General features: G+C 41.1%; 1 protein-coding gene across 3 annotated transcripts in view; it reads left to right on the forward strand.

Annotated features, from left to right (window-relative positions):
- The first annotated feature begins 628 nt into the window (after window positions 1–628).
- Window positions 629–26,182, forward strand: part of MSL3 (MSL complex subunit 3) — a 1,154,348-nt gene continuing 1,128,794 nt past the window's right edge. Inside the window, exons 1-2 of one of the 3 annotated variants that reach the window (XM_044072547.1) lie at window positions 629–721; window positions 3,143–3,238. In XM_044072547.1, the coding sequence (XP_043928482.1) occupies window positions 3,237–3,238 (2 nt within the window). In that variant the 5' untranslated portion in view covers window positions 629–721; window positions 3,143–3,236. The other 2 variants (XM_044072546.1, XM_044072551.1) reach the window with 2 other exon arrangements.

Here is a 26,182-nt window from a genome sequence, read left to right on the forward strand (position 1 = left end):
GAATATCTGAACAACAAAAACGATGAAACTGTAATAACTGGCATTATTGGCTGCGCTTTATTGTAACCCTCATGCATTTTTAACCCTTGGTGATTTATCAGAAAATGGAGAAATTACTGTAGGTTTGGCAGTTACTGCACTGGTTTAAGAAAAGACTCCAAGCTCTTAGTGAAAATTTTCCTGTAGTCAGGGGACTCTCAGTAAGTCACCTAACCAGACAGTGCTCTTACCGTATAAAGATGAATAGGTATTTCCCAATATTCTGAAACTCTTAACAAATGGCATTTACTTGCAGCTGTACATATCTCCCCCCTACTACGAAAGATCCTCAGGTGTACATCTGGAAACACTGTGGTCTTTAGAAAATACACCATAACTAGAAATTCAGCGCTTTTCTACTATAAAATGAATATGTGGGGTCTGATATTTTGAGACTTTAATGACTGGCATTTTGTAACATGTCTGCATTTCCTCACTACTGCAATCGTCCTCGGGTCTGCACGCACATTGTGTAAAAAATGTACATGTGGCCACGCTTAAAAGTCAAGCAGTTGCGCTACCAACAAGAGCTTCCATCAAGATGTAACCAAGCTTCTTCTAATCAGCCGAGCCGGAAAGAGAGAAAAGTTGACGCTTGCGCAATGCGCTTGTACAGCTGATTTTAGTCAGCTGAGTCGAAGTATGCGCGTGCGCAATGAATCGCTCTTGTATCTGTGAATGGGTGAGATTGGGGATCTATTTAAAAAAAAAAAAAAACAGAAACGAAATACGATGTTTTTAATTTAGTTAAGTGGACTAGGGCCCACAGTTTCATAAGCGGGGTACGTGCCCCAGTGTAACGCTGCCACTGTTCTCCATAAGTAGTTTGGCGGAGTCAATATTTCATAGTGCATTACTGGCCTAGAAAAATAATGTTTTCAGATTTATGTTATGGTGTCTGATTTTCTGTAGCACTTTTTGTGGTCACTTACGAGAGGTGAGCTGATGTATATAGTGAAAAATCTTTAATACAATTCAAGTTTTGTGGCTGCAGCTAACTGTTTGCACATTTGGTCATGTTATTTCAGTGGCAAAGTATTGATCACTTCAAGAAACTCGTTCCATGTGTATTCATGTATTTCCTCTGTGGTGAGATTTTCCATAACCTGCTGTTTGTTTTAGAAAGGAATTTATTCAGCACTGTTACACTCATGTTGTTGTGCTTATATACGTATAAACATTTTTGGACCTCAGTAGTGATTTTTTTCAAGCTACACTAGATGGAACTGTAGAGCAACTGCTGTTACTAACCACTTTGTTTGCGTTGCCATTTGAGGCTGAGATGGTATTGGTACTTGGTTAGCACGTGATTGCAAAGAGGACTTGTCCAGTGGTGCTTGGGAGTAGTTTGCTAGCAACTAATTAATGTAGTGGTTTGTATTCATTTTTAAATTGGTTGCTCTTTGATCCACCCGACCAGGTAGTTAAATCTGGGTACTGAGTTGTTACGATTTTTTTAATAATATTACAATACTACAGAAAAAAAAATCAAGATTTGTGTTACTTTTTTTCTTATCCTTTTCTACTTTGCAAGCATTGATATTGTAGCACCCCCTGCTTGGAAACATTGCTTTCTGAGACTTTTCACATTTCTCTCTGTGCAGACAAAAGAAAAGATTACATAAATGTTTACTATTCCAAGTACCATTTGACTAAAAGCATTCATTCACTGGCCTGTTGACATAGAGGAAACATTCCTGCCTTCTGTAATAGTGACTTACGTTTGGTTATTAGCCTATAAGTGATGGAAGGCTAGCTGAGTGATGAAATGAGTTTTTGCTGGCTTTACACACACACACACACACACACACACACACACACACACACACACACACACACGTGTGTGTGTATATATAAGGTGATCCACAGTGCCAGTTTGCCATGAAACGTTGTTGGCAAAGGCATATGAGGTGGGTAAAATAGCAGTACATGAACGTTAAAGTATGTGTAGGCAGAAATGCCTTAGAACCTGTAGGCGTCATTATCTTTGGAAGGCATTCTAGGTAAGGCATAGTTTAAAAGCAGTCCACAGTTTTGCAGTAGGATGGACTAGTGTCTACCAGTCTGCTCTTTCCCTTAAAAGGACTGAATAGGTGATATTGTTGGCTGATGGTTGCATATATTAAAGTTAGCATGTAGGGGCCAAAAATGTAAAACCAAAAACTGCATGAGATTTGTTTCATATTGGAGGTACCTTCTGCAGAAACTTTTATATAGCCATCTGCAGGGTCACACTTAACCATGGATTGAAGTAAAATTGTTAAACTGTCTTTTGGTAAGTTGCATTCAGTAAATCACAAGGCAGCCAAAAAACACGTTGCTGCTTCAGTAGATATCTTAGGCAAATGTATCATGGATGGCAGTGTGAGACCGATCCTAGTCCTTGGTTATGGAAACTACTGTGTGATGAGCACTTAACTGATGTTTTTTGGAGGCACCATTTTCACATGCAGGGTATTTAAGGTAATAAAGTAAAGTTCTAACATGCCCTGTTTATAAGGGAGGGGGAGCTTATTTGTTGTTTAGCTTTTGGGCAACATGTTGTCATTTTTTATTAATTGATGATGAAGCTTATGTAGTTCTTTAGATTATAATTACCTTGTGGGCTGAGATTCGAGAATTGTCCGACGTAGACCAAGTATGAATTTGTTTCGGCAAGCATTTAACTTCTTTATGTATGTAAGCATAGCAGCCAGATATCATTCTAGATATGTTTATTGTACCACTTGCATGTAAAGGTGCCCTTTTCAGAGAAATATGTGCAGTGAAAATATGTATGCATTGGACTCCACATACTGTTAGAAATGGTGGGCTGAACAGTGATACAGCACTTTGCTTTGCTACCTCAGTGCTCTCTGGTTTTCAGCCCAGCTGAGGAGCATTCTGTACGATGTCTGCATGTTCTCCATGAACCCATGCTGCTTTCTCCTTTGCTTCCATTGCTTACTGGGATAAGCTTTGTCTCCCCTACAACCTTGAACAGGATAAAGTATGCTTTGGAAAATGAGTGAATGCCTAAGTATTTTGACATTTGAACTTTGTCATTATTTTTGTATTTTTGATTTTGTTTGTCATTGATTGTTTTATTTTACCATTTCCAAAGGTGGGGCAGATGGGCTGCTGAAGATTATGTGTTGCTTAATACCAATAAGAACTGCAGGCTACAACGTAAACTGGCAAGAAAAACAGTGGCTCGCATGTAAGGTTTTTTTTTTTTTTTTGTTCTTCTTCTGAATGGAAGTTCTTGGGTATGTATTTATTTTTTTCTGCAAAAAATAAGGGCAGAATTGCATTACAAGTTGGACAGTAATTAATTGCACCTAGTCTACAAAAGTAATTTGTGTGTGCGTGTTTAAAGCCTTTTAAGCTCCTCTTAATTTCATCTTGTCTTGTGATCATCTGTCAAAAGTTAGATTTCTAAAATGAGAGAAATTATTTTACAGCACCAAAGTCCCATTTAGCTCTTGTCAGCAGTGTTTTGTCGGTGCTTTTTTCTGCCTATATTTTAGGCTATTGGTTTCTGCTGATCTTTCTTGGTAGCTGATTGTATTGTGCAGTCTACTGCTCTTTTTATAACACACTGCATATTACAGAAATAAAACTCATTATTCAGTACTTTTTTTTTTTTAACAACACAAGCAACATCTATTCTGAGCAACATGTTGTTCTCAGTCTGTTTTAATCCTTCGGTATTCACTGAAAGCTTCTTAAAAGCTATCAGATCTTATTGGTCCTTTACTGTGGCCTGGCAAAAAAAAAAAAAGCAGATTTATGCTATATGTTGGGGTATTCTTTTTTTTTTTTTTTTGTCTACTGAACAATATAAAGATAAAAACTGTGGGTTTGTCAAAAAGGCTTTACTTTAGTAATTCACAGTTTTATGATAAAATGTCATATTTGCTGCAGTACCTCTGCTGTCTGCTTCCTAACAGTCACTGAGATTTACTTCTTATTTTTTTTTAACTGTTCTTAATCCTCAACTATTTCTGTCTTCTTTTTCCTTCTCATTTAAATAGACTTGTTAATTCCATTATTTGTCTCCTCCTGTCTCTCCTTGCTGTCACTGCATGCCTTCAATGAACTCGCTGTTAGTCTGCTTTCCTAATGTTTATTTCTTCTTACCCCAGACACTTGCTTTCATACATACATTAAAATATTTTAAACACATTCATTAATGCTGTTCTAGTATACCAAAACAGTCATGCCCATAAGTGTACAGGCTGTTCTTTAAAGCAAGCACTAGCTTAGATATTTTTATGTAATTTGGTAGTCTGTTCCATGCATCAGCTGCTCTCTGAGAACCAATTAGTACACTTGTCATTCCTATAGAATCTTCTGCATAGTTGTCTGATGAGTCTGTACTACATTTTGGTAACTCCAAACATTCCCAGAGGTAGTTGTCTCTAAATGCCCAATATACCATAAGATCTCTTCTTAAGTATCTATATGAGACACTGTACAAGTTCAGATATTTTAGTCTTTCATAATGACTTTATTTTCATATCCTTGCTATATTTCCGCTGATCTCTCTTCAGTTTACTCATGCTTGTTTTCTTAACATACTCATGTTTGGGTCTAATGTAATTAGCAAACAGTGACTTCATAATTTCTGATTTCCTAGAATGTATAAATATTTTTATATAACCTATAGTTCTCTAACTATCATTAACCAAGTTGGTTGATATGATCAGACAAACTCAAAGCTGGATCTACCAATATACCCAGATCTTTAAATGAATCTACTGTTTCATTCACTGTGTTGTATTAAATGTTCACCTTTCAATTTGCCTCCCAAATCTCAGGTCTTTAAATGAATCTACTGTTGCATTCACTGTGTGTTGTATTAAATATTCACCTTTCAATTTGCCTCCCAAGTCTTCTATGCTTAGTTTTTGATTGATGTGTTTATCAACATTATTCTTCTATGCCAAAATGGTCAAATTAATCAAGTTCTTTTGCAGACATGCCTTATATGCAACACATGTGATCAGTTTACCCACTTTCAAGTCATCTGCATATAGACTGTAGAATACCTCAAATGAAAAAGAGAGGTCTAAAAGATACAATCTAAACAAGTATGGGCCTAGGACAGAGCCCTGTGGGACACCCTGTCTAACCAAGTATTTCACGTGTCTAGCTGATGTATGTTACTTGCCACGTTCTATTTGTAAGCCATGCAGCTAACCATCTTGTCAAGAGTTCATCAAAACTTAGTTGTTCTAATTTATTGATTAATGTTTTATGTATGACCCTGTCAAATACTGTAGTTTTACATCACAGCACAATAGAACATCTTGTTAGAGGTGGTAATTCTATTTTCAGCATCTGCATGCCAGTATGTAATTTTTATATCCCAACCTTTCTCATTCTGACAGTAACTTCTTCAATATTATCTTCTTTATTTTTCCACAATATGAAAGTAGACTTAAGGGTCTGTATGACTCTGGGTTTGTTTTCTCCCTTTTCCCTTAAAGACAAGTTTAATAAACGCATGTTTGCAGTCTTGAGGAACCTCCCCATATTTATACGACCTAGAAAATAATAGATTTAATGATGCTGTAAGCTCTTACTGAAGTGCTCTCAAGTCATTACTACTACTAATGTCTCCTCCCTATGCTTTATTTGGATCCAGTTTGCCCATTTCTTTTTCAATATAATCTAATTTGATTTCAGTATCTGAGGTTACCTTGATGTCACGTGGACAACTTATCGCACACTTTGTGGAGCTAAACTATTATGCATAAGGTTTTATAAGTATATCTGTAATCTGCTGTGGTTAAGAAATTTTAGAACCTACACACAGTTTATCAAGTTGTATGTCCTCCACATCTTATTTGTCTATAAAATGGTTTCATGTTATGCTCAATATCTTTATATAAATGTTCTTCAAAAAATTATTGATCTTGTCTCACACTATGCTTAATTTATTTGTCCAGCTTGTTTGGGCCTATATTATAACATTGAATGATCAGATGATCGAACGTTGCCATATCGACCCCTAAAGCACGAAAACTCAAAAACAGCGAACAACCAGAACAGATTTTTTTTTCCCGGGGGAAAAAATCGCTGTTCTCCAAAAAAAAACAAAAAAAAAAACCACTAAATGTAGTGGGGGACTTTACCCCCACACCACCCCATGTGGGGGGCTGTGCCCTCCACACCTCCCCACTTAAATATGCCAACTCCGAGATTGCACTACAGTGAAGGAAACGGCACAACCCAGACAGGCGGCCCAGCGATTTCTTTCCCTGGGAAAAAATTTGCTGTTCCGGACGTTCGCTATTTTGCCGGTTCAACATTTAGTGTTCGAACTAACAGCGTTCGATCATCTGATCATTCGCTAAAGTAGACCTGCTTGTTTATATCAGTTTTCAAAGTTGTAGCTCTACCTTTTTTCCATTTTTTTTTAATGTTCTCTCACTTTAATGTGGTAGTTTGTACTTAAGGAATATATCCCCCTGATACTGTATGCCTAGCTCCTAATGTTAGACATTGTTTTGCACTCAGTATCTCTATCAAAACTTTCCACGTTACTTCTGTAATTTTTTCCACTGAATGCATTACTCCATTTAGTTTTACATATTGACTGTTTTGCTTCCATATAATCTCTTATTAATCTTTGTGCATTGGTATTGCAGTTTGGCAGAGTTATATATCAACAAATTAACCTTTATAACTCCATGATCACTACACATCAGTGGTGGTAAAACTTGTCATGAAGTAGCAGTAATTTCTGTAGAAACACAATCAATGTCTAGTATGTTCTGTTTCCTGGTAGTACAATATGAAGCAATTGTTGTTCCTGAACATATAAACCACAAAACGTCACGAACAAACTAGTTAAAACAAAACGCGAACTGAAAACCAATGAGAGCAGTAGAAACCAGGTTTAATTTGGCGATAAAACAAATGAATGAAACGCTTTCGGTAAAGACTGTGCTTCACCTTCATCAGAATACAAAGTACAAGATACAAAGTTACACATCTTTTTAAAAGTATCGCCAGAAGGCAATTAGAGACGTCACTTCCGAAGAAGGCGTGTTTACTACCTGGCGTTCACAAAACAAAAATGTGAATATTTTATATAATAAAAAACATTGCAAAAATTTGTTTGAAAGTTGATAACTCCTTTTCAGATGTATAAAATAAATAAAATAAAATAGACAAATCTTCAACAGCACAAGGCTATTAAATAGCCCTACATATTAAATCCAGCAGCAAAGACATTTTATAACAGTTTTAGTAAGCCTCATTATCAGAAAACTACAAAAAAAACTTCAAATAAGTTAATAACAATATATCTCTAAAAAGAGTCTTTTAATTTACTTATGTACAGAAAGTTTGATGTATTACCATCATCAGAAAATTAGTATTGGTCAATTAGGCACGCTTACCATCTATTTTTCATCTATATCTAAAAATTCAATGTAATATACAAGTAATATTTAATATTTAAATTCCTGTATTTCACATGTATTGAATATATTAAATCCATAACGTACTTGTAAAAAATATTTGTTAAAGAAATTTGATAGAAAAAATAAATAATAAAAATTGATAAATAATTAATTAGTGCATTTAAATTATTAAATAGATAAATATCTATTTCTAAACCTATACAAAATAAAGTTCCTGAACATATGTTGTGAATAATTTCTGTCAGTTGTTACCAAGGAATGATCTTCATCACCATTAGTTTTATTAATTCCACCATTTTTATTGCATATTACATTTGCAAGCATACAGTCCTCATCCATCTGGCTTTGTATATCCACAGCTTGAGACATGTGTCAGCGTCTTTCTTTCTCATCTTTTTTCCCCCTTACAGTAATGGTATTAAATCCTTCCACATTCAGTTTTGCTTTCTTCCTTTTCACATGCATCTTCCCTCTTTTTATACCTTCTGTTTTAGAAAATGCTGCCTTTTTCTGCAGGCTTAAAGGTTTTCTGAAATTTTATCATTCCCTGTAATCTGTGTGTTACATAAAGCAGTGTCCTTTTTAGTATGTATTCATTTCCTTTTCTTCCTTGTTATTTGTTTTGAACTTCTTCCTTTTTTTTATTTCCTTCTAAACACTGAGTCCTTGGATTGCTAAATGCTTATATCCAGAATTCCATAGTTGTTAGGGGCATTATCCTTACAGACAATACACATCTTTTCCTAAATGCCTTTTATTTGCTGTTTGCCTAACATTGTATAGCTTCACCAGTCCAGTCATTAGTATTTGTAACAACAGTTCTCCAAGTCGTGTTAAATGTACAAGTGCAATTGTCATCAGTAAGTCTAGATTTACTACTAATGTTAAGCAAATCATTCAACTTTTGACATGAGGAACACAGATCGCTAGTGTTATGCGTTATCTTTAAATATACATAGTATCTATTGCATTGTACAAGATATTTGTGCTTTAGCAAATCATTAATGGTATATTAATTTAAGGAATCCATATTCAGCTGTAAATGAATAAAACATTCTAAAAGGAATGAATAATCCAAATCAGTAACCACAGAATTCAAGGAGAACCTAAATCGACCTGTGTGAGGCTAGAAGGTATTGCCAGCCATGCCTGGAAAAATAGGGCAGTGAATTTGTAACGTATGCCAGCTAAGCTAGCTGAAATTTTGTAAATAATTGTATGTCATTTGCATATCAAACTGATTTGTACAGATGCTTGTGCTGAAAATGTATTTGTGAGGTTTGTGTATGTTAAAATTTATCAACAGTGTGCCCTGCTGGAGGGAAGAGGTGTACATGTGTTATCGTAACTGTTTAAATATATACATTGTAACAGCAAATACTGGAAGTGAAGAGGTTAATCTTAATCCACCTGACTTTGCAAAATATATCTGAAATTAAATTACTTTATGGGTTAAGCACATGAAGATGGTATCCCACAGTTTTGAATGGAGCCAGAGACGTAATGTCTGGGCTAGAGAGTAGTTGGTAGTAGTGGTGTAGGAAGAATGAAATGGTTTTGTGTGCATTGTAGAACAAAGGTGCTAAATCCTGGTAGCTTCTAATATTGGGGGATAGTGTGGGAAATGGAGTCTGATGACCAGATGTATGTGATGTCATTCTGTACAGAAATAATGTTTTAATATTAGAGGAGACTGAAGTCTCAACAGCATTCTGTATTCTGTCTTGGATCTGACAACAAGGACCACTCACCCACATTATCTTGCCTTGCTCTATTCAGTAAGTAGGAACAGTAATTATTTTAGCCTATAAGGAATAGATAGTGAGAGTAGCTAAATACTGTTTTTCTATAATTGTGTAAAACTTTCCATCAGTGTTAATAATATTCCCTGTGACTGAAACTCTGATGTTTACTGTAACTAGATATTTAGTATTTTCATGTTCTTTTATTATTAAGTATATCATTGTGGCTGGTGGTGCTGCGGTAGCGTTGTTGCCTCATAGTAAGACGCTGACCGGTTCGACTCTCAGAGTGTCTTCTGCGTGGAGACATGCGTGAATGGGCGTACCTTCATTGAAGGTTGTGCGTTAGGGCTGGCAACTCAGCACATAAAAATCAACTGCCAATCATTAGCGGACCGGAGTTCCGCTGTGGCGACCCCTAACCGGGAAAAGCCGAAAGACACAACAACAACATATTGTGGCTAGTCCTTTTAGAATAATGTTTAAGTTTTGAGAGTATTTGTACATATTTATTTGGTGATAACTCTGGCTACTTTTGAAAGCCTAACGGTTTGGTCAACGTTACCATTTGTATTAATATTAATTTCACTACGTATAATTGGATACCCTTTTAAGAGCCTTATAGTAATTGACTGGTGGCAGTGAATCTACCTTACAGTCTGGGCAAAGTTGGTAGAATGGGTAATCTGTGCCATCCTATCCCAGGTGTGTGTGTGTGTGTGTGTGTGTGTGTGTGTGTGTGTGTGTGTGTGTGTGTGTGTGTGTGAGATCTACTTGTGGCAGGTACACAAAGCACTGATTTCAGAGAGATGGTGCTGGAAGACTTGGCTTGGACACTGTGCTGAGGATCTAACCCTACAGCTGTTCCAGTGGGGGAGTCTTTTGGGGACCTGGAAGGAGACTGACAGAGAAATCAAGACCCTGGACTGAGTGTGCTCCTAAGGGAAATTGTGCTTGATGCAGAGAGGTCTACATCTTGAAATACTGATTTTTATTAATTTGTATTCCAAGTCCGTGTCCCTCTCCAGTGTCAGTGTTGAGGATTCAGGCTCCTTGATTACTGGCACAGAGTGAGGAAGTCCCAACCGGTACGAGAAAAATCCCACTAACAATATTCAACTAAATAAATAAATAAAGTACAACAAAATTGTTGCTCTACCCCTACAAGTTCTGAAAGTCATATAAAAGCTGGAATTCCTGTGCATCACGAGTAAATGTGTGCAGTAGATTCTGCTCACTGTTGCATGCAGTTGCATCTCTGTTTAACAGTAAAGATCGGTAAGTCACAAACCAAGACAGGGTTGTTTAGATAAGCTCTGTATTGACCTCTGTAATCTGTGTGAGTTTACAGCTGACTAGGCCCATTGGGATGGCTAGAGCTTACCTGTCTAAAACATGTCCCTTACTAACCACTAACAGTGATTTATATTTTGTTGTTTTACCTTTAATTTTCAAAGTAAATCTTTTTGTCTACAAGCTATCCCTTTTTTCCTACAAACAGTGAAAAACAGTGGTAAAAATAAAATATAAATTGAAATAAAAGCTTCTCTTACCTACTGCTCAGTCAGTCACAAACCAATACATGATTGTTTAGATAAGCTCAGTTGTTAAACCACTTTCAGCTGTGAGACACTCCCCCGGAAGCCTGCATGGAGTGCACGATGAGTGCAGGAGTTCACGCAGGCAATGTGTCTGCCGTGGGATCCAGGAACAGCTGGCAGGGGCCTGCACAACAGCTCTAGCACTAATCTTCCACAGACTAAGCTCTGGTATGCAAATCACCTCATTTGCAGGAGAAATCCGTGCAAATGAGGTGATTTTGCAATCCAGGAAGCTTGCAATAGTCCGTGCAAGACTAGTGCAATCTGCAGAAATGTACTCTGTTAGTAACCAAGTACATTTCTGCAAAATCCAAAACGGAGCTATGACAGCTTCAAATAAAGGCTGCATATCATTTGAGGAAGCATGCCAATGGCCAAGTATAAGGCCATTGGCATTGCAAACCATTTAAAAAATGTAAAAATCAACATTTATTTTTTTTTCGCCGATCTCGTCTGTTGAAGCACAGGGCAGCGGCGCGCAAACGGGATCAGGGGGAAAATAAACATAAAACGAGCATTCTAACTAAAATCAGTATTCTGCCATGCAAGTCAGTGGCAGGCAGAAGACAACCTGGCTAGTGAGTAGTGGTTGCTAAGGGGGGAGGCTCAGTGTGAGACATATAACTATGCATTAGCAGGCAATCCTATGCAAATGAGGGAAAGGTTAGTGAATCCCAGTTTTCCCCAGGGTGTGAAGCAGGTCCCAAGAGTGTAAGAACATGAATAGCTGGGTTCAAGATTTGGATATAGGTGACATCATGGGTGTGTGTGTCAGGCATACTGTAAGTGGATTGGAGCCCTGTGGCTTGGGACTGCTCCTAGCTCAGCACAGCTAAGCTAGAGGTGTGTCCAAACTGTCTAACACTCTTTTTAGAAAGTGTAAGTGGGTGTGCGCACCGCACACCGGGACTTACAGGAAGAAAAGTTAAACCAGGAAATAGCAGTGCTGTGGACATTTGAGCACTCTGCACGGTGCGCACACAGGCTTAAACAGGGAGGCAACGGGAAGGGAAAACAGCAGTAGGAAAGTAATCAAGGAGAGCTAGCTTAGCTGACAGGTGAAATGTATCAGAAACAGCCAATTACACAGGCAGCAGCCCTGCACAGCCCAGCACACCACTATAAACTAAGCAAACACCTGTCCCCCTTGTTTTTCCCAAGACCTCTGCACCACCTGTGTATACATACTGGGAAATTTTACAAAACTAAAGCAAGAGAAAAAAATGTTAGGGGCTGCTTTTGCTATCATAAACCAGCATGTGCAAGAGGCTGAGGGTGTGAATGCTGCTGAGCAACCCACAGTGAGGAGACGGAGAAGAAGTTACAGACCCAGGGTAACCTACCAAGGGTTACATGAGCTGGAGATAGTGGGGCACTATAGGGTGGACAGGGACCTCCTACAGCAAATTGCTGAGCTGTGCCGCCCACGCCTCACACACACAACTAACAGAGAGGAACCCATCCCAGTGGATACCAAGGTATGTGTAGGCCTAAGAATACTAGCTACAGGTACCTTCCAAAGACCAACTGGGAATATGATGGGGGATTTCACAGGCATCATCATCCAGGGTACTCCACCAGTTCCTGGATGCCATGTCAGCATATGACGGTGAGCACGTACATTTCCCCATCACTCGTGAGGCGTTGGCCAGCAGTATGCGTCTCTTCCACCAAATAGCAGAATACCCTGAGGTACTGGGAGCAATAGACTGCACGCACATACGCATTAAAGCACCACCAGATGAGCGGGGTAGGGTCTTCATCAACCGCAAGGGCTTTCCCTCCATCAACTGCCAGGTCGTGTGCGATGCCCAGGACATAATAATGAATGTGTGTGCTGGCTGCCCTGGAAGCTGCCACGATTCCCACATCTGGCATCTGAAGCAGCTGTACTAGACATTTGCCATTGGGGACATCCCACACGGTCACCTTGTAGAGGATGCTGGATACGCACTGGAGCCATGGCTGATGACACCAATCAGAAATGCACACACACCCAAACAAGAGCTCCATAATGAGGCACACGCACAAACATGGATCATAATAGAGTGTGTGTTTGGGATGCTCAGGTCACTGTTCCGGTGCCTGGACACATCCGGTGGACCCTTGCAGTACTCACCAACTACATGTATCCAAATTGTTCTTGTATGTGCCATGCTACACAATATGATCTTGCAGAAACAGCTGCAGCAGGAACAGCACGGGGCAGGGCCACACATCCCCCCACCAGTGCCAAGGCCTGCACAGGCACAAAGTGACTTGGAGGAGGAACAACCTGAGCCTGCCCCAGTAGGCAGAAAGAGGTGTGCCCAGTATACCCTGGCCTTGGCAAAGAGGCAGTGCATAGCACATGCACTGACACAGTAGGGACCCAGGGAATGACACCTCTGTCCAACTCGCACATACAGTAAAAGGGATGCCAAACATGACACTACCTGTGCTAAGTATGTATAAGGAGTGTACTATGTGCATCCGACATAGGCAGCCTTGCAGCACCACCCTCAATACTGGGACACCCACCCTCAATACTGGGACACCCACAACGTAAGTGACTCACACATGCAGTTGGGAGAGCACATACCCAACAACACTTACAGCCAGCAGGATAGGTGTAGACAAATACAAACAAATGCTGTACGGTGGCCTGTGAATGAGCCCTATGGGTAACCCCTCCCCCAGGCCTACACAGACTACAGCAGACCAGGCAGTTGGATGTAAGTTGTGTAGTCTAGGAAGTCAGAAACTAATATGTAGGTAGTGAAAGCTAAGATCTGTAGTACACTGGTATGCCTCTAGGCAGCATGATAGGTACAGCCACAGACTGAAATGGTGTATCCGACATACAAGTACAGTCCTAGCAACTGAGTAAATGTGTCAGGTGTGCCCCACCATCCTACTTACACTTATAGTAACAGTCAGGTGTGCCCCCCCACTCCTGTGTAGAAATGTAAAAAACAGTCAGGTGCCCCCCCCCCCCCACTATGCAGAAATGTAGCAACAGTCAATGCCAGATGACCGATGTATACCCTGCAGACACAGCATGCTACCTGTCGGTGTACAACACAAAGGTCAGCACTGCAGTACAAACTACCTGGACTTGATCCATACATGCAATGTAGATGGACATACATACTGGGCATGCTCACACACTTGAACACATGAAGGCCATGCACATGAAGGCCATGTATGCAAACACCAGTGGACCAGACATATGTGGCAGTTGCAGTACTTATTGCAGACACATGTCAGTATGCACCACTCCTGCCTTGCACACATAGTGGATGGGAATACAGACGTATATGTAAGGACAACACACTATAATAAGCCAAAGGTAGATGGCCATAGATGTGTGGAGGAGGGTGACTGTGACAAGGAGCCATCTGGGCCTGTCCCACCCAGCACACAGCCAAAGGGCCCCAAACACGAGGTGCAGGAGTCACTGCAGATACTAGCCAACAGTATCTGTCAGCATGACAAACTATACAGTGCATGTGCTAGCTGTGCAACATGACTGTACAAGGAAGTAGTCACCTAGTAGCTGTATACACGTACCTGTGGCATATGACCCCGTGTGTGCCTGCATGTGGCATGATGACCCATACATGAGTGGGTTTTGGCCCATGCACACACCGCCCTCCCCATAGCAGTATCATGACAAGCCTGCTGAGGTCATCCAATTTGAAATACACCTTTGGGAGATCTGTAGCTCGGTAATCCCATGGAGCATCCCGTAACTGTGCACTGTTGTAGTGATAGTTCTAACCCCAGACTTGGCAAATGTGTGAGTTTGTGTGCATGTCTCTCTGTCTCTGACTGTGTAGAGAGAAATGCTTTTTAGGCTACTCACACTCCGTACAATTCATATACTCACCTTTGGCAAGGCTGCTGATGTCACTCACCTAGCAATACACCTCTGGGAATATCATAGCCAAGTAATCTCCGTAGTGCATCCTGTAACTGCGTACCGTTGTAGTGTGATAAAGTAGTTAGGTAGGTATTCTAACCCCAGACCTGGCAACTCTGTGTGTTGGTGTGTGAATCTGTGTGTGTGTGTGTCTGACTGGATAGAGAGCAATGCTTTTTAGGCCACTCACACTCCGTACAATTCATATACTCCACTTTGGCAAGGCTGCTAATGTCACTCACCTGGAAATGCAACTCTGGGAAAGTAATAGCCTATTAATCCCTGTAGTGCATCCTGTAACTGCATACAGCTGTCGTTTGATAAAGTAGTTAGGTAGGTGTTCTAACCCCAGACTTGGCAACTGTGTGTGTGTGTGTGTGTGTGTGTGTGTGTGTGTGTGTGTGTGTGTGTGTCTGAGTAGAGAGCAATGCTTTTTAGGCTACACACACTCCATACAACTCATATACTCAACTTTGGCAAGGCTGCTGATGTCACTCGCTTAGAAATACACCTCTGGCAAAGTTATAACCCAATAATCTCCATAGCGCATCCTGTAACTGCGTACTGCTGTAGTGTGATAAAATGGTTAGGTAGATGTTCCAACCCCAGACTTGGCAACTGTGTGTGTTTGTGTGTGTGTGTGAATCTGTGTGCATGTGTGTCTCTGTCTTAGACTGAGTAGAGAACAATGCTTTTTAGGGTACTCACACTACTTAGAATTCATAAACTCAACTTTGGCAAGGCTGCTGATGTCACTCACCTAGCAACACACCTCTGGGAATATCATAGCCAAGTAATCTCCGTAGTGCATCCTGTAACTGCGTACAGCTTTAGTGTGATCTAGAACTGTGGTAGGGTTCCATCTCCACCCTGGCAGTTCTGGAATTTTTGTGTGTGTTCCAGTGTCTGTGCATGGAGTAATACATTATAGGCTACTCGCTCACAGTACGTTTCAAATGCCTTACTTTGGCAATCCTGCTGATGTCATTCATTGTGAAATACAACTTTGGGGAAGGACTTCTGTAGTAATCCCTGTGGTGTGACCTATAACGGCTCCATGCTGTAGTGTGATATAGACCTTGGTCAGGGGTTCTATACCCACACGTCAGTTGTGGATGTTGTGTGTGTGTGTGTGTGTGTGTGTGTGTGTGTGTGTGTCTCACTGTCTGTTTAGGGAGCAATGCATTTTAGACTAGTCACTCACAGTACAGTTGAAATGGCCTTCTTTGGTAATCCTGTTGATGTCATTCAATGTGAAATGCACCTTAGGGGAAAAAGTACTCCAGTAATGTCCATGCCGCATACTATAACTGCGTAGTGCTGTAGTGTAATAAACTAGTTAGGTAGGGGTTCAACTCCCAGACATAACAGGGGTGTGTGTGTGTGTGTGTGTGTGTGTGTTTGTAAGTCGTATCCTGTGTAGAGGTGGTTGTGAGTGTGTGACACCTGTGGGCATTATGGAGTGGGTTTTGCTTATTTCTTTTATGGTGGCCCTACTATATATCACAATGTCAACCATACAGAGAGAACCTATGTAAATTAGCTGAGAGGCTGGGGTGCAAAGCCATACCCATACATGTGACAACAAGGCCAGACACTTGTTTGGCTGTGGGGGGATGCCTATTCGTGCAAGACGTATAGTGTGTGGGGCCTCTCAACCCCATTAACGGTGCATGTGGAATATGTCTATTTGTTAATCTGCCATTGCTATATACAAATGTATGGCCATATATACCTGTATAGATTTACACATCTGCTAATATATATATATATATATATATATATATATATATATGTGCATATATATATATATATATATATATATATATATATGTGTATATATATATATATATATATATATATATATATATATATATATATATGTGTGTGTATATATATATATATATATATATATATATATATATATATATATATATATATATATATGTGTACAGATATATATGTCCGTATACATCTACATAGATATATATCTGCATACACATATGTAAAGTGCTGTGTATATGTAGACTTGTAGATGTAGACACATATATGTGTCGATGTAGGCAAGTGCATGTATATATGTGCACATATATTGATATATATGTATATAGTTTTAAAAATTAATATATATATCTACATATCTATATATGTTGTATCTGTTTAGATATTAATGTAGATACACACACATACATCTAGATGTTGGTATACATTCTCTGTACTGTTGCATGACTGGAGTGGATGATATGTTTCTGCAAACATCTAATCTCTTTGCATCTGTCATGGCTTTATGGTGAATCACTTTGTCTATGGTGTGCAGGGTCCTCGGTTTGAGCTCTGCAAGAGCTGTTTATTTTAGTTGCTGGGCAGAACATGGCCCATTGGATACACAGTGATTTAAGGCACTGTAAAGCAGTTGTAAGCAGGTCTGCATGGAGCTAAGCAATGCCTACACAGATTAAGCAATTCAGCAGCTAACTGAGTATAAGAAACTGTAACCAGACTTTAGCAGTGCTTACCTCCGCGCAAACCCACGTACAATTGCTTTAAAGTGCCTTAATCACTCTGTATCCATCGGCCCTTGTTCTGCCCAGCAGCAAAATAAATAGCCTCTGCTAGGCTCGAACCCAGGACCATGCACACCATAGCCCAAATGATTTACCTCTAAGCCATCTCAGATATACATAACCCTGCTGTATTCACAAGCATATCATCCAGCCCAGTCATAAAACAGTATAGAGAATGTATTCCAACATGTAGATGTATGTGTGTGTGAAAATATATTGTCTAAATAGATACAACATATTGATATATGTAAATATATATATAAATTATATATATATATATATATATATATATATATATATATATATATATATACACACACACACATATATGTAAGCAGATATGTAGCTATATACAGACATACATCTGTGGATAAAGTGGGAACATAGCAGAAACATGCATGTCCACATGCTCCTTTAATGGAGTTGATAGACACAAACAACATACATCATGCATGAATAGGTATTTCCCCCCCACAACCAAACTCATCTGCCCTGCAATACACTACCAACTGTTGCAGATCCCATAACCAGGACCTTACACGGTAAGGGCACAAGATGTTAGCAGTACTCCATCCCACCTGTATGATGTCAGGCTGGTATCAGTAACATATCATGCAGTTCAGTCAGGCTAATAATGACTCCCATATTGCAGTCATCTGTTACCTTTGTTAGCCAAAGTCCCGTACTGTTGGCCTGTACTTCAGAGATGTAGATGCCAAACCGTTGTCCCAGGACTGAACCCTGATGTACTCCACTTGTCACTTCTCTGGGGATGGAGTTGGAGTCGGTTACACCTACAGTTTGGGTTCTGTCAGTAAGCCATGTGGCAAAGCAGCGAGTGGCATAGGGATGTATGGCCGGATTAGTATGTTAATCTATGTTTCCAGACTGGGGGATGGTGTTGAAGGGCTTGGCGAGGTCCACACAGGCTTTGTGGACTGCCTTACCCTCTTCAACAGCTATGCAGACTGAGTCAAAGCAGTCAGTCAGTTTCAGGACACAAGACTGGGCCTCCATGAGCCCAATCTGTGTGGTGTCCAGTGTGTGAGGGTTGCCAGTCTCTGCGTTCAAAACATCCCTGGTAATGCATTACATGGCCACGCAGATCAGGCACGTCAGACTGATTGACGGTAGTTCCAGGGATCACCGGTGGATCCCCCCCTTGTGGAGTGGGATAACTGCAGCTGTGCGCCACTCAGTGGGCACCAGGCCTGATGCGAGGCTATGGTTACACATAACAGTTAGGCGGGTTGCCATTCCATTTTGTAGTTCATGTAGTACACAGCCCAGGATGTCATCTGGTCCCATGGATGCTGTATTCTTAGTTGTGGGTAGTATGTTGTCTGCCTGTGTGGCCGTGATTACTGGGCAATGGAACCCTTTACTTATTGACATGGGCCCTTTTCGGGGTGTGAGGGGGTGAATGTGGCACTAAATCAATCTGCCAGAATATTGGCACATTCCATGGGAGCAGACTATGTAATGCCATTCTGTTGCAGCTCAGAGCACTTCTGAGCATTGCCAGTCAGAATTCGGGCATAACTATAGAATACTGTGTGGTTGTCCTTGGAATCTGTGGCTTAGTTACATAATCAGCTTTGGAGGATTCCATGAGGGATCTCAATGTCTTACTTGGCCTGGTAAGGGAGTTGTTTGTATCCTTGGATTATCCTTTCTTTTTTCAACAGTGTCTACCGTCTTTTGTATACTTTGTTAATGGCAGGAGACCACCAGACTGGCTTGATTATTTGGGAGGTGAGCATCGAGTACTATGTGGGATGTCAGGAATCATGCACAAGTGGCTGTGCTCTTTCAGTGCCTTAGTGCAGGATTCATTAGTTGAACTGTCAGCTCATGTCTCCATGGGTGTCACAAATATTGTCACTTCTGTCTTGAGTAGCATGAAGTTGGCCTTGGAGAGGTCTTTTACGTTTCATGGACAACTGTATATACATTCCTTTCACATGTTCAGTTTGATTAGGCTATGGTGGGATTCCTTTAGTGGAACTTCAGTCCCGTGTACTGTTGTGATGGCTTACTGGTTAATTACTGTGACTATAGTGTACAGGGTCCTGGGTTCATGACCTGCAAAGGCAGGTTATTTTTGTTCTGGCCAGAATAGCGGTGAATGCATACAGACTGATTAGGGCAATTTAGGTTAGTCACACTCAATACAATTCAAATGCCCTACTTTGGCAATCCTGCTGATGTCAATCACTGTGAAGTACACCTGTGGGGAAAGAGTACTCCAGCAATCTCTGTGTTGCGTGCTATAACAGCATAATGCTGTAGTGTGATATGGAACTCTGGTAGGGGTTGTATTCCACACATGGGAGTTGTGGATGCTTCTGTTCCTGTGCCTGTGTAGAGAGCAATGCATGTTTGGCTAGTCACACTCACTACAATTCATTTGCTGTACTTTGGCAATCCTGCTGTCATCACTCACTGTGAAATAAACCTTTGGGGAAAGAGTACTCCAGTAATCTCCGTGGCACATTCTGTAATGGCATAGTGCTGTAGTGTAATAACTAGTTAGGTAGGGGTTCTAATCCCAGATGTGACAGGTGTGTGCATGTGTGTGTCTTAATGTGTTGATGTTTGTCATTCATGTCCTGTGTGGAGGTGGTTGTGAGTGTGTAACGACTTGACCCAATGTTGAGTGTGTTTTTAATATTTCTTGTATGGTGCCCCTAGCATAAGTCACAATATCCACTGTGCAGGGATAACAGATGTGATATCAGTCCATAGTCAGTCATGGGTTCGATACCCTGGACTGGTAGGTGTGTGACACAAACATGCTTACCTTTTACTTTCCCGACCCACCCTGACTTATCTTTGCCTCTGTATGCTTCTCTCACTCCCTCTCTGGTGGATGTGGAGACTTACACCTGCTTTGCTTAGGCAGTGGCATATGTATTGTCAGTGATGCTCATGATCAGTTGATGGCCTCTGAACAGATTACAGCCTTCCTCTAGCTGATTGCATGTGAAACAGCTGTGGTAGCCAGTTGCATGGAAACACAGGAACATCTTGTTGGTGTTGGGCCTTTTCATTCACTGTGAGCAGGAACTAGATCTGTTGTTTGGCAAACAGCATCACAGATGGATTGGGGACTTACCTCTGACAACATGCACAGTGGAAACAGGCCAACACACCGGAGGGGGATGTGCCTGTCCGGACTACAGACTGTAATTGCTGCTATACTGTATTTGGGGCACTATTGGTTTAACAGGGTGTGTGTGGATATGGCTGTCCTACATGTTTTAATACTTGTCATGTCAGTGCTATGTTTATGAGGAATCCACATCTGTAGGGTCATCTGCAGACTGGGCATTGTGTGGTCTCTTGTGTAACCCACAGAGCACCTATCCCTCAACTGCAGAATGTAGTGTGAGGATTGCAGTCAGTAGATGGTGACAACCGGGAGAGTTACTGATGTCATTTCCTTCATAGGACATATGTTGCATCAAACCCTGTTACGACAGGAAATGTATGAGGTCATCACAGCTACATGTCAGTATTGGGCCTGTGTTGGTGCCTCCAGCCACAACCCTGTCAACCTTTGTACATATGTCATGCAGTAGGGGGTGCATATGTTCTGTACACCATATTCAGTGACAGCATATCTGATAAGCCAGTGAGATATCAGACTGCTACATATGTTATGTATAGTAGGGGTTATATTTGAGGACATAGCCTGGGCATTCTGTGGTTGTGTGTACAGTACTGTGGTATATGTAAGTCTGGTAATTGTCGACCAGTGTGTGTGTAGTGCATATGTACCTTGGCCTGTGTAGAGACTGTGGTAGATGTCATTGTTCTTGGTCCTGTTCTATCTGATGTTACATGCTGCTCCACTGTATGTCACCCTATCAGCTTACATGTTTGTAGGGGTGGACACAAAACCACAGACAGCCATTGGACCACATTGTGTAGTGGCCCAGTATATGTAGGGTTGTTGTGTAAGTGGCCCATATGAGGATGGTGTACATCAGATAGTCCATATACTGTAATAGTACGCTAGCTTACCATATGTGGCTGTGTTCACATTGGTTGTGGTTATGCACCTTCACACAGGTGTTAGTTACTCTGTGATGTGACATGCCTGTAGAGCCTGCTATCTATGCAGGTACATGTGTATTCCCACATAGGAGATGTAGCCCAGTGTTGGGTCAGTCTGCCTGTAGCCTGCATTGAGCTTTGTTACATGCCTAGCAGCTTACTGTACTTATCCAGTGAGATGTCATGTCCAGATACTTGCCAGATGTACTGCTGCCTAGCCACCGTAACAGTCATGTCTGTCAGACAAAGCAGTGGGATGCTGTTCAGATGTATGTCACTAACTAGTGGATAGTATGTTGCCATGGCACCTTGTACCAGCGGTTATTTGTCAGGACAGATGGGTGTACGAATGCATAACCTATGGAAGCAAATGTATACCAGTATGTATGTGTTATACCCATCTACATGGCTGTTAACATCAACACTGAGGCCTGGTCCACATGTCTTGCATGAAGTGGTTCTGTGTATAGCCATGGACTGACCCGAGTGTGTCAGACTGTCCACATATATTGGCTATATCGCAGCTGTAGTCCATAGGGGCGATACTGTGCTAGCAGTGGTACTGTACTATGATGACCTTAGGATGTCTGTAAGTAGCCAATGGTGCACATGTTAACAGCAGATGTGGCCTCCCACATGCACCATTTCTGTGAAGACAATCCCTATTACAGTAGCAATAGTCTACAAATATACCTGCACTACATACGTGACATCCCGTTGCACTGAGAGGTTGGGACTATTGTGACTGAGGTAGGGCATCACTCCATGTGCAGGACATATGGTGAACATTTATGTATAATTGAGTATACATATATCCGTATAGATATGTACACATATACATATCTTGCTTACTGTATGACAACAGTTTTACACATATGTGCCTGTGTTCCAGCCTTTGTCTTCCACCTACATACCAGACTTTGTGCATATGACATGTTGTCAGTGGTTGTTATGTAGTGGGCTGTGTGTATGTCATGCTGTCATTCCTGCCATCACTCCACTGCTGTTGTGTCCCCCACACATACTGGGGGGTTGGGGCCATATATGTGTGTGTTTCACCTACACAGTACGTGTGCCCTACTGCACTCCAGATGCCAGTGTATGTAACAGTGGTATATGGCCCAGTAATAGTGTTGGGGGTGCACCATGACTAACCTAGGCTGTTACAACATGTGTTGGTATCTGGGATAGGCTGCCTTAAGGTACTTGGATGTACTTTACCATACGATCCACCTTGGGTAAATGCAGGCCTACTGCCTCCTGCCATACGGGATGTTCTGTTTGTCAGTGTGATTGTGATGGTGTCCGGTATGCCTTATGTAACAGATACATCCCATTGCTTCAGCTGGGGTCTGTCCCCTGTAGGGATTGTGTACAGAGTGTAGATAGAGGCTGCTGACCTGTACGTCTGCATTACGTACTGTTGATTGTCTGGTATGCTGTGGCCCAGTCTGTCATTACTGATGTACTACTTGTAGGCCTCGGCCTGGACAGTAACATATGTCAACTTTTCCAGATTACTGTCTTAGTATAACTGTTTCACAGTTGCATTACACTGTCCATATGGATGTCCGTGTCTAAACAGCTGTATGACATGGCATGTACAACTGTCATAGTACATAAATAAAGCTTTCACATTCATTTATGCACACCTGTGTGTGGTGTTATACCCTTTGATATGGCTGTGGGTATATGTTGCAGGCTATGAATGTCATTTGTTAGGGTGGCTCATACAGTTTCCAGTTGGTAAGGTGGTGACTGTAGGAATACTGGCTGCCCCATATTCTGTGCATGTACTACATATGTATATTACTGTACAAATCTCTGTGTGTGTATGTGTAGGTACATATATATATCTATATATATAATACCTGTATCTGCATATATGTGTTTGTGTATATGTATCCTAGGGATGGCCATGTCGTGTCTGGTCCTGGTTATGGGATCTGCAGCACTTGGTACTGTATTACAGCGGGGTCAGGCTTAGCTGGGGGGTATACCTATTCATACCAGACGTATATTGTGTGGGGCCTCTCAACCCCATTAACGTTGCATGAGGACATACATGTTTTGTTATTTCCCCATTATCTACAGATGTATGTCCGTATATAGCTCTATGTATATATATTTATATATATATATATATATATATGTGTGTGTAAAATATATATATATATATATATATATATATATATATATAATTTGCTGACATATATTTATAACATGCCATATATATTTAGACATGTAGATGTGGGCATATATATCTATAGATGCAGGCATTTGCATGTGTGTGTGTATATATATATATATATATATATATATATATATATATATATATATATATATATATTAATATGTTGTAACCGTTTAGACATGAAGATATTTACTCACAAACATACATCTACATGTTGAAATACATTCTCTGTACTGTTGAATGACTGGGCTGGATGATAGTTTGTGAATACATCACGGATATGTATATCTCAGATGGCTTAGTGGTAAATCACTTTGGCTATAGTGTGCAGGGTCCAGGGTTTGATCCTTACAGAGGCTGCTTATTTTGTTGCTAGGCAGAACAAGGGCTGTTGGATACAGTGTGATTAAGGCAGTTTTGAGCAGTTGTAAGCGGGTTTGCGTGACGGTAAGCACTGCTAACCTCCACTTATGTTTTCTTAGTCAGCTTCAGATTTCTCAAACTTTGTAGGCATAGCTTAGACTCGCACAAACCCGCTTACCGCCGCTTAACAGTGCTTACTGCTGCTTACCCCAGTGCTAATTCCTTTAAAAGAAAAAGGGGTTGATAGGAAAGTGGTGAAAAATGGGGCACAAAGAGGGAAAGACAGTAGGGAAAATAGCTAGGCATGTGCAGGAAGGGTATAAGAAAGGACCATAGCTGCCCATTTCTTCTACAGCAGCAGCTGTGCATATACATTATATTTGGACCCTCAACCCCCCTGGGAGAGGGGGGAGGACAACATATATTCATTGTGATGCCAATTAGACCAGATTACATGTGTCCAGTGGACACGTGTGCAAAATGGACAGCTATGTATGGGGTGAGATTTTTTTTGTGGGAACAGATTCCCCCTTTTTTTTTAGGTGAGAGTGGGATGTTGGGGAGGGTTAGAAGGTATATTTGGGGAGGGAGGTTTGGTAGGTTAACAGACAAGACACATACAGGGCCGGTATATGACACATGTGGGGGTTAAACACCTTGGACAGGGAGGGGTGTTTGGAATTCTGAAGCCCATGAGCCCCCAACTGGAAACAGTGGGACTGAGGTCCCCACCCATGGGCAGTCACCACTGCACCTTCACGGCCCAGAAGGTGGCTGTGCTGGGGGCTGTGTAGGAGGGGCAGGCTCACCCTCTAATAGCGCCACTCGGCCCTCAAGCTGGCGTAGCCGCTCTCGATACTCCAGATCGAGCTCCCTACTCACAATGGCCCAGACCTGTTAATGGGTGACAGGTTCCCCTCCGCGCCCGCTCCGAGGGGGGGGCGAGCCCCATCCCCTTCAGCGGTTCCTCCCAAAGGTGGCGCAGGGCCCACAGAGGAGGAGGTCCCAGTCTGGGCCCCAGATGTTCTGATGCCCAGTGCCATGGCCAGGTGAGGTGGGACAGGTGGGTACACTGGGACTGGCCTTCCCATACGAGCTGTGTTGTCGCAGGTTTATGGCAGATATGGGTTAGTAACAGTCAACAGCATTCAGGATTAGTTATAACAGCATGCATAGGTATTCCTGTTAACCCGACACACCAGATTTAACACAGTTGCAGTGCAAGCAGAACACATGCATATATGGAACAGTGGCAATTACCGGAGCATGCGGGTTTCATTGATGGCAACAGGCCACCAATATGGGTGTATTTTAACATGGCACATGCATAGAAACAAATGTGAATATTTATTAACCATTAGGACATATGTCCCAAAAAAATTTGGAGTGTGCACATACCAGTTGGAGTGTCATTACATTATTATTATTATAGGGGTGAGAGAGAGAGGGTTCACTTAGCAACTAATATATCCTTGTAGTTTTCACAACATTTAGTTACTGCAGTGATCTTTCCCTTATATGTATTATTACACTACATAATGGCCTTATATTGTACATTGGTATGTTTATAGATTATTATATATGTGACCTGTGTCTTAAGTACAGGCTTGACAGGCTGCAAGTGTTAATGCAACATATGTTGGGAATTGCTGTCATACACTTTGGGTGAGGTGCTAGAATGACAGGTTTGTTTTCATATACATTCTCTGACTATGTACATGTTTTGACCATCAGTTATATGTCATTGACAGCTGCCTACATTTTTTGGATCATTACACTGAATTTTCAGGGGAACAGGGTACCCAGCTGGTGATGTGGGCCATTTATCTGGACATGCTGGACAGATTGGAACAGTTGTGGGGTATAAATATGCATACAACTTACAATTAGAACATTCAAGCAAATTCTGTACAGTTGGGTGTAATTATGCATACAGCTTTCTATCTGAACGCTGTATCACAGTCTGTACAGTTGTGGGTTATGATTATGCATACAACTTAGTAGCACTCCCAGGAGTCGAACCCCTGCTGTGTGTGACAAAAAATTATTGCTAACATCACAGTACACTGTGCTATCAGGGAATTGATGTAAAGCTTTCGACTGTTTTCTATCTCATTCTCCCTAGCTTGTATGATATGACTGACCTCTTGGCACCTCCGACATTGTTATGCAGGACTTCATACCCATTTTATCTGCATACCATGGTGTGGGTGACGCTGCTTAAGATACAACAGTACTATTTATAGTATGGGACAAATCGCAAACTTATGAGAGAAGAATAAACAGAAGCACTCC

Source organism: Protopterus annectens, chromosome 5.part0 (genome assembly GCF_019279795.1).
Source record: "Protopterus annectens isolate FY-2018-M chromosome 5.part0, PAN1.0, whole genome shotgun sequence".
Taxonomy (NCBI): Eukaryota; Metazoa; Chordata; order Ceratodontiformes; family Protopteridae; genus Protopterus; species Protopterus annectens.